At 46.5% G+C, this 9821-nt stretch overlaps 1 protein-coding gene across 2 annotated transcripts in view; it reads left to right on the forward strand.

Moving 5' to 3' along the window:
- Positions 1 to 7639, forward strand: part of LOC136580791 (ras-like protein family member 11A-like) — an 84406-nt gene extending 76767 nt beyond the window's left edge. For both annotated transcript variants that reach the window (XM_066581647.1, XM_066581646.1), the window contains exon 4: positions 6028 to 7639. In XM_066581647.1, the coding sequence (XP_066437744.1) occupies positions 6028 to 6495 (468 nt within the window). In that variant the 3' untranslated portion in view covers positions 6496 to 7639. The remainder of the gene's footprint in view (positions 1 to 6027) is intronic.
- Positions 7640 to 9821: the final 2182 nt, after the last annotated feature.

Raw genomic sequence — 9821 nt, forward strand, 5'->3', positions numbered from 1 at the left:
CAGCGACAGCCCCCCCCCGGCCTAGCGACAGCCCCCCCATCTCAGCGACAGCCCCCCCCCCGGCCTAGCGACAGCCCCCCCATCGCAGCGACAGCCCCCCCCCGGCCTAGCGACAGCCCCCCCATCGCAGCGACAGCCCCCCCGGCCTAGCGGCAGCCCCCCCCGGCGCATCACAGCGACGACAGCCCCCCCCGGCGCAGCGGCAGCCCCCCCCCCGGCCCATCACTTACCTGGACGGCAGGACAGCTGGACGGCAGGACAGCTGGGCGGCTTCTCCGGACGGCAGCTCCAGTTTCTGCACCTTCCTCTAACAGAGGAAGGTACAGAATGGCCGCTCCAGCGCGCTCCCGAGCAGTGACAGCTCATCTGCGCATGCGCAGAAGAGCTGTAGCGGGGAGCACACTGAAGCGGCTCGTGCTGAAAGGAGAAGACCGGACTGCGCAAGCGCGTCTAAAAAAGCAAGCTGCCAGCGAATTTAGACGGAACCATGGAGACGAGGACGCTAGCAACGGAGCAGGTAAGTGAATAACTTCTGTATGGCTCATATTTAATGCACGATGTATATTACAAAGTGCATTAATATGGCCATACGGAAGTGTATACCCCCACTTGGTTTCGCGAGACCACCCCTTTAAGTGTCTGCAAAAGTGTGGGTGATGCTTGCAATGTATAAATTTGTCTTGTCACATGGTACGAGTGAGAATATAAATAGGAAGGTCCGAGAGCAGGAAAAGGTCTTCTGTTCTTCTGGGTTCCTGAGAGAGTGTCAGCCACATGGGGGTACCTTCAACCCTTATGTGATGAAGAATGGAAGAAGAAGAGAGGTTCCCTGAGAGTGTATGTTTCAGAGATGAGAGAGGAGTAAGCCCCAATTGAAGAGAGAGAGAGAGAGAGAGAGAGAGCGTGAGTAAGAAGCAGGTGCCACCTTCATAGCCTAGTGCAAACTTACTCTTTATTCATCTTTTTCTATGCGGCTGCCTAAAGTCTGGGATCACTGTGTAGAGGTACACCCATTTGCTTTTACACCCGGCCTTTCTGAAGTTTGGGATCACTGAGTGGAGGTACTCTCAAGTCTCTCTAATACCTGCACTGCAAATCATTGTTATTTGTGCGTTGTATACAAGAAATTGTTCCAGTAAAATTTTTGCCAGGCCCTTACCGTTCCCAGGGACCTGAGATATGTTACTTCTGTTCCATTTAATTACTACGGAGGGTCATACTGGTGGGTAACGGAACAGTGGCGTCACCTGTGACATTCACTATCCCTGTTCTCCAGTTTATTGGGCACCGCTATCCAGCGCTGCTCTGGCCGAGGCTACGTGCGTCCCTCTGGGAGGGAGCCTGGTAAGTGCCACCATAACAAGTGACCACTCTACCCTCCCAGCTCCTCAATGTGCCTTGTGTCTGGGGTCACACTATGGGACACTGCAGTAGATTACCCTCTGCTAGAAGTCATGCAACACAAACATTTTACAGTAGCATCCTATGCGGCTCACTTAACATTTCTGTTGGCTTTAGTTTTCCAGAGAGAAGTCGCAGCTCCATTAGCAATGTGTCAGCCACAGGTATGCCTCTCTAAAGGGGTTGTCCAGAAATGTAAAAAAAAAATTTAAACATGTTCAGCCAACTGTGCAAACATAAAAGAAGAAATACTCAACTCATCCGATTCCTTGCCATTTCTGTTCTGGTGGTGCCTGGTCCCCTTCTTTTCTCTATTTCCTGCTTGCTGCAGTGATGTTGACCTCATACAGGAACATGACCCCGCTGCAGTTACTCACCGGCTGTATTGGGCTAGTGATTGGCTGCAGTGGTCACATGTCCCCATTGTCGGAATGTCATCATTGCAGCAGGAAGTTCTGGGGGGCTGAGCACCATTAGAACCATAGTGGCAGGAGATTGGGTAATATGAGTAGACCTTTTTCTATGTTTGTATGGTCTGTTGAGCACCTTTCGAAAAAGGTTTTCCGATGGACAACCCCTTTCAGTATCTCAACCACAGCTGCCAACCACAGATGTCTCCATACAGGCCTGATTCAGATGTCTCCATAAATGTCATTCTCAGATGTTTTTGAAAGTGTCCAACTCACCATAATGTCTACTACAGATGCCTCCATCCATGGCTCTGAAACTGAAATGAGACAGAGCATAAATAAGGTGCTAGAGTTTAGGGCCATGAAGTCATTTGATTCTATGCCACCAAAATTTAAGTTGGAGGGTTTGTATGTATATGTATAGTATGTGTGCATCTATCTTTGTATTTACACGTGTATGTGTGAACATTTCTGTGTGTTTTTGGCCCTAATTTCTCTATCTTCTACCATAGCCTTAGGGACCCCATTAACATTTTTTAATTACTTGGGTAATTGCTAAATGAACGAATTTGTGCCCAGGAATAAAATGAATAAACGGCTTGTTTATGAAAACTTATGTAAACGAGTGGCAAAGAATTCCTCGACAAGCACTGTTTTTATTCTAGGGTGGTCACACACATTAGATAGCTGTCTTCCGAGGGCTCATAAAGCCGAAGGCTATCCCGCCTTACACCCTAAGGGCTCATTCTCACAGGGACCTATGTATGCAAAAATCACGTGCGTAAAAAACTCGCGGCTATTAGAACCAATGGTTTCCTACGGGAACGTTCAAATGAAGGAATTTTAGACGCACAAAAAACACACACCTAAAAAGATAGGACCTGCGTGACTGAAATGTTCGCATCTAAAGTCCGTGCTGCGTGAAAACATAGGACCCGTCTTTGGTGCGCGATGCGCAGGAGTTTCCACAAACTCCTATGAGGGCTGGATAACAAGGGAGGGGAGAGGGAGATTAGCTAAGTGTTCCGATTGTTTAGTTTAAATTTCTAAACAATGGGAATGGGAGACGAAGGGAGATAAGGGGGAGGGAGTTCTGCGGCTCCACTAAAACCAGAAGCACATTTTAAATGTCTCACTGTAAGTTCTTATTAGTCCTCACATGAATAAGGGGGACTTCCCGGGGGGTTCCTTTCATCTCCGAGGGGCTGGAGAAATTTCCCCGCAGCGGGGAGAGAGGGAGGGAGATGAAGGGAGTCCCTGGGGAACCCCCTTCATTGCTGGGGACTCCCTTCATCTCAGCGCCATACCGCCATTCCCCTGCAGGGGAGAATAAAAGGGATTCCCCAGCAGCAGGGAGAGAAGGAATTGCCCTGCAGGGGAGAATGAGGAAATCCCCATAACGGTTAGTGAGTGGGAGCTGGGCTACAGAGCTTGCCTGAGGGATTCCCCGAGAACTGGGGGTGAGAGGGTGGTTCTATATAGAACCTCTCTCTCCCTGCTATGGGGATTCCGCATTGCAGGGGAATGCTGGTATTGCGCTGATATGAAGGGAGTTCCCAGCAATTAAGGGGGTTCCCCGGGAACTTTCTTCATCTTGCTTTCTCTCCCTAGTACAGGAGAATTCCTCCAGCTCAGCTGTTGGGGAAACCTTCCATCCCCACTGCGATGAAGGAAGTGCCTCTCTCTCCCCTCTCAGAGCAGCGCTTGTTTTCAGCAACACGTAGCGCTCAATCGTATGAATGAGCAACTTCACTGCTAACTAAGCACAGGACTTGATAGCGGTATATCATCGATTCACACAATTTTCTTGTGAGTTAGCCACAATTTTTTTTTTCGTGCGGCTAACTCCTGTATGATTTTTATGCTTGTGTAAAGAGCCCTCATACACATGAATGCTTGTTCTGATTGTAGGGAGAGGCTTATCTTCCCGAAAACAAAAGGATTGAGCAGAAGTGAAATCCAACCACCCAAACCTTATAACCCTCGACATCTCTTCTTAGGGGAGAGTAAAGACCCATTTACACGCAACAAAAGCACGATAATCTTTACGTGTAAATGCGAAGCCATCGTACACTATTTCTTAACTTGTTATTTATCGCTGAGTTTCCGCCTGCATAAAAATATGGCATCTAAATGGCATTCCTTCAGTCTTTGAAAGACTGAACAACTTGAGGGGAGGGGTGATTGTTTGCCTTTCCAAAACACAATGACAACTTGCTTACTCATGACCACAGAAGACAATGGATTTTCTTCACATTGATTAAAACCCTGCTGGCCAGAGATTCCTCGCATAAACACACGGCCACCTGAGCAAACAACATATACTGTGTTTACTTTAGCTAATGAGGGAAATGGCAAGGATTTCAAATGATGATCTATACATTTAAATGCTCAGCATTGCTATGCAAAAAAGCTTTTAACTTAATTTCAAACAATAATCGTTGTGTGTAAATGGGGCTTAAAGAAGCCTCCATACATGTTAGATGATCAGCCAGTCCTGGCAGATGTGGACAAGATTTGAAATCTGATTTTTCGGCAAGTGCGCTATCACAGCTTATGCTTAACTCCTATTATGTTGTTATTCTTCATATGTCGCTATATCAAGATATATCCAATATGCATGTTAGGTCGACAGTTCTACAGGATAATGTTGGGAAGATTATGTCCAACTGTGTATAAATGCTGAAGTAGCAAGTACACCTCCTGCCTGATGACTCTGCATTACATGATATAGCCATTCTAATTCACAACACATGACTTGTTTCCAAGACTTGACTCCGTTAACAAGCTTCATGAGTCACAACATCCAAGCTCGTGTTATCACTATCTCATTTGTATCATAGAAAATATGACTTCAGGACTTTTTCTGCTAGATCTGAAATGTAACATTACACCCCCAGTCCAAACATAGAGTTTGATATCTTCCCAAGGCTCACTCCTGATAAGAAGAAGCAGTCAACAAACTTGAGGCATGGAGCAAGCTCATCCATCATTGTATTACTCAGAACCTCATGTAGGCTAATTACATGTTATCCAAACAGGAGGGGATCCAGCTGGCCTGAAGACTCACGGCGGATCGTACATCTGGTCCGTTTACTGATTTCCTCTTAGAGCAATTTATGTTCTAAGCGTGCCGTCAGCAGAAGGACTGATCATGCTATATTTGGGACAAAGGTGCTGCTGGAACACACGTGTAACTGTCACAATGGGTACAATCCAAAAATTCTTTCCCATTCATCTGAATGTGATTTGCAGAACTCCATGTGCTTGCCGCCTAAATAACTCCATTCAGGTGAATGGCACTGATTCTCAATAGCAGAAATTTCTGCAAGAAATGTACCATGTGTAGGGCCACTCTCACACACGTTGTTTTTACAGCGTTTAGCATGCCATTACAAACGCCTCCATTTATTTCAATGAAAATCACAGAGGGGAGAAAACAATGTACAAGCACATAACTGCTAGAAAAAGAAGCCAAATACGCATCACCGGATACTGCAGGACAGGCTCAATCACCACATATCCTAGTAGCACGCAGACAGCCGGATTGCAATATGGACAGTCACCCCCTCCCCAATCAACTCAATCCAAGATTGGGGAAGGGGTGACTGCAGACAACATAGTCCGCACATATGAACTGATACCAAGGATGCCAGCCATAGATAAGTGTGCCACACTGTACAAGAATACAACCTCTACTGGCAAAGCAGTGGATTGCCATGTATCACCACAGTGCACCACACTGGCAGAAATCATGGGCTCCCCCAGCATCTATAACACACTGCATGCAAAAAAACACTGATAAATGTGGATGTTAGTTTGCATTTCGACCAAAACATGTAAGCTGATGGGCGACGGCAAGGCCACCGCGCGTACGTCAGAACCTACGCTATCTCACTAACAACTAAATTAAAATTACAGAGGTGAGAGAAAAAACGTACAAAAAACCGCATGCAGACAGCAAGATTGCACAATAATGTGTAGTCACTCAACTCAACCCAAGATTGGGGGAAGGGTGACTGCAGACAAAATAGTCCACACATATGAACTGATACCAAGGATGCCAGCCATAGATAAGATTTGAACCAACAAACTGAGTAAGTAATAGCATTCAAAAGTTATATAATGTGCCTTAATCAGCAGCACACCACACTTTGAATACATAGTACCTTAGTTCTTAATTTGTTACTTATGTATCTCCCTCTTGCTTTCACAGGAAGATGCCGACAGTATTTGTTGCCAGGAGCAAATCAACCGATCCATTTACTGGGCAGATGGCTTTGTTCTGGTGTTTTCAATCACAGACTACAACAGCTACCGTGTGATTAGACCTCTGTACCAGCACTTACGGAAAATCCACCCAAACACCAAAATCCCCCTTCTTCTGGTCGGAAATAAAGCTGATCTCTTGCGAGCCCGGCAGGTGGAATCCGATGAGGGGCTCCATCTTGCCAATGAACTGACTGGCACGTATGCGGAAGTATCTGCCAGAGAGAACTATGAAGGCGTGTATGGAGCGTTCTACCAGCTTTGTCAGGAGGTTGGCAAGATGATTTTCAGTTGTAATGGAGAGAAAAGAAGAGGACTCCATCTTGTGCGCCCCAGGTCCCCCAACATGCAAGATCTGAAGAGACGCTTTAAGCAAGTGTTATCCTCTAAAGTAAAGTCGACCACTACCCTCTGACCAGGACTGCACAAATAATGCAAACTATCACATCTTCTTCCTCAAAAAGTGTATCTCTGCAAATTGCGCTGGAAACAATTTGTGTCATTTTGCATTTATGGTTTACTACAAAATTGCTATTATTTGTGGAATGGTAAAAACTAAGAAAGGCTGCTTTCCCACCTGCGTTAGGCCTCTTTCCGACAAGCGTAAATCGGGCCGCCGTTTTCATGGTCAGCTGATATACGCTGTGATCTGATGCATTGGATCACATGGCTGGATTCCTGTGACGTAAAAGCGCCCAACCAGCTAACCTAGCGCCGGGCGTTTTTACGTTGGGCCCAAAAGATAGTCCTAGAACTATCTTTTAGGCCAGAATATGTCGGCTCCTGCATAGGTTCCTATGGGAGCCAATGACAACGGCCGGAGAAGGAAGATGGGAGGGAGTTTAGCAGCGTGATTGCTAAACTCCCTCCCTCTTCTCTCCTCCCCTTCAGCTGATTGCCATGGGAGTTGTCGGGACAGGGGCAGAGCTAAGCGCCACCCCGTCCCGACAACTCCCATTGGTAGCTGTGACAAGGGGCGGAGAGGGGGCATGAGCTTAGCACACTAGCTCCCGCCCTATCCCACCTCCTTCCCTTGCAGAGAGCCAGAAACGGGGAGAACAGCTTAGCCGAGCTAAACTGTCTCCCCCCCGCCCAACGGCATTGCGAGCTCAGTGTATATGCGCCGGGCCCATGCCGTCTGAATGGGTGCACAAACCTTTGATTTGTGCGCCCGTTCATGCCTTCTTACGGCGCCGGTGGTCGCACGTAAAAACACCAATGGCCATGTGAATCCAGCCTAACTTTATTCCATTGATTATATAGGTATATTTAAAGTATACCTATAACCTACACAGAATTGTAACAGCCTTGGACTTGTATTTATTATATCAGTTCACTACAGATGGTGCCCTACTTGCGAACAGGTTCCGTTCCAGGAACCTGTTCGCAAATCCATTTGTTCGCAAGTCCGAACACATGTTTGTATGGAGCGGAATCGCGGGTGGATCCCGCTCCATACAACGTCGGGTGCCGGCTGTTCTTACAGTGGACACCCGGCGGCAGCAGTTCCAACGAGCCGCGCCGCTTGTCGGAACTGTTAACACTTTAAATACCGCTGTCAGAGCGGTATTAAAAGTATTAACAGTTCCGATGAGCGGCGCGGCTCGTTGGAACTTCTGCCGTCAGGTGCCGACTGTAAGAAACGGCCGGCACCCGACGTTCAGGGGGCCCCAAACAGTGTCCCACAATCTGACCGGACAGGCTTCTATCAGGCTGCTATAATGCCATAGCATTACATCATACTGAGCAGGACAGATTGTTCGCAACTTGCGAAGTTTGTAACTCGAACATTCGCAAGTCGGGGACTATCCGTACTTGATTATGACATCACAGTAGGTCTGTGTCAAAAAGCCAGATTAACATGCGCTATCCTGATTTGTAGGGTTGATGGATTGGTAGTCTGTAAATCCTAGAACTTATCTGTAAGGCTATATGCACACTGACGATTTTTCCGCCTGCAGATCGGATGGAACTGGGACCCTTCATGTCAATAAGTGTATTTACAGGGGATTTTAGTACTTAGACAAATGCAGCATGTGGTATCGATGTCCGATCCTCAGCTGAGACTAGTAAACATAAATCTGCAGTGTCCGGCACATCAGACAGCACGCAGAAAGGGGTGTCCTGTAGGCGATGCAAGTTGTTCCCGAGAACTTTTAAACCAAGTAGCCTAAAAAAGTCACATTAGAATTAGAGATGAGCGAGTATACTCGCTAAAGGCAATTGCTCGAGCGAGCATTGCCTTTAGCGAGTATCTCCCCCGCTCGAGACTGCAGGTTCGGGTGCCGGCGCGGGGGAGCAGTGAGTAGCGGCTGTCAGCAGGAGGGAGCGGGGCGGAGAGAGAGAGGGAGAGAGAGATCTCCCCTCTGTTCCGCCCCGCTCTCCCCCGCAGCTCCGTGCCCGCTGCCGGCACCCGAACCTTCCGTCTCGAGCGTGGAGATACTCGCTAAAGGCAATGCTCGCTCGAGCAATTGCCTTTAGCAAGTATACTCGCTCATCTATAATTAGAATGTTTCCTTATGGCATGTTGGCGCCTGACATCAAAACACTATAACTCATCTATTTAAATATATTGATAGATCTGGACCAAAAATATGTCTGGCTGCAAATAACAACCACCATAGACATGTATGTCGACCAGCAAAAGCAGATTACAGATATCAGCATATAATTACTGTTAGACCAACATCCCATTCACCAACTAGGTTCAAAGGTATCAGTCATGTTCTGCAACATTTCCATAGACTTCTATGGGGCAGACATATTCCAAAAAGTATTTGCAGTATACTTATTGGTTCATTTCAGATGTTTATTTCAACATTAATCAGCAAATATGATTTGAACAGAAAAGAATGGTGGCTTAACAAGGGAAAACAAAAAAAATGCTAAAGTGAACAATTTCCAACAATAGTTGTGTAAATATGGGACCTGACTGGGGAGTGAGCGAGAAATCATTCATTAGTTACTAGTTGCTTTGTTTCAGCGGACTACAACACAGCACAAGAGTAATAGGTCTTGGGAGAACTGTCCGACACTAACAAACAATACCTCTACAGCGCTACCTATTGGGAGCAATCCTACAAGTCAATGTCAGACCTTTTAACAAGCCTTGTAACAAGCCAAAGTCAGAGTCTTCTCTAGAAGGAAAGGATATCCATACATACACAGACTGTTTTGGTTGATTGCTCATTAGTGTGCAGTAGATTTCTGGATAGTACTCTCCTTGAGGAGAAACAATACTTTTCCTGACCCACATCTATAGCCTCTCACCTGCCAAGCCAGAAACCTGCCATACACTGATGAGGGCCAATCAGCCCGAAATAGCTGTCTGTGCATGGTTATCCTTTCCTTCTGGCTTTGACTCATAATTCCCAGTCATTGCTACAAGGCTTGTTAAAATATCTGACATTGACTTGCAGAAACACTTTCTTCGAATAGCTGGTGCTGTAGAAGCATTGCTCCATCCCCCATTTGTACATTTCTGCAGAATACATAAAATTCTAGGATGATTTTGTTAGTTTTTCACTTGCATATTGGGAAATTGTATATATTTCTATGTCCTAAATTCACCTTAAGGTTCCCAAATCCCTTCGATAGCTGTTGGCCAAGTGCTCATTCAGTTGACATCTATTTCTCTTGTTCTCCCGGATTTCCCATGCACATATACGCTCTCTTCATCTGAGTGTTGATATTCTATGGGGAGATGGGAGTAAGCTGTTGCCAGCTTTATCTCTTTCCGGT

Source organism: Eleutherodactylus coqui, chromosome 10 (assembly GCF_035609145.1).
Source record: "Eleutherodactylus coqui strain aEleCoq1 chromosome 10, aEleCoq1.hap1, whole genome shotgun sequence".
Taxonomy (NCBI): Eukaryota; Metazoa; Chordata; class Amphibia; order Anura; family Eleutherodactylidae; genus Eleutherodactylus; species Eleutherodactylus coqui.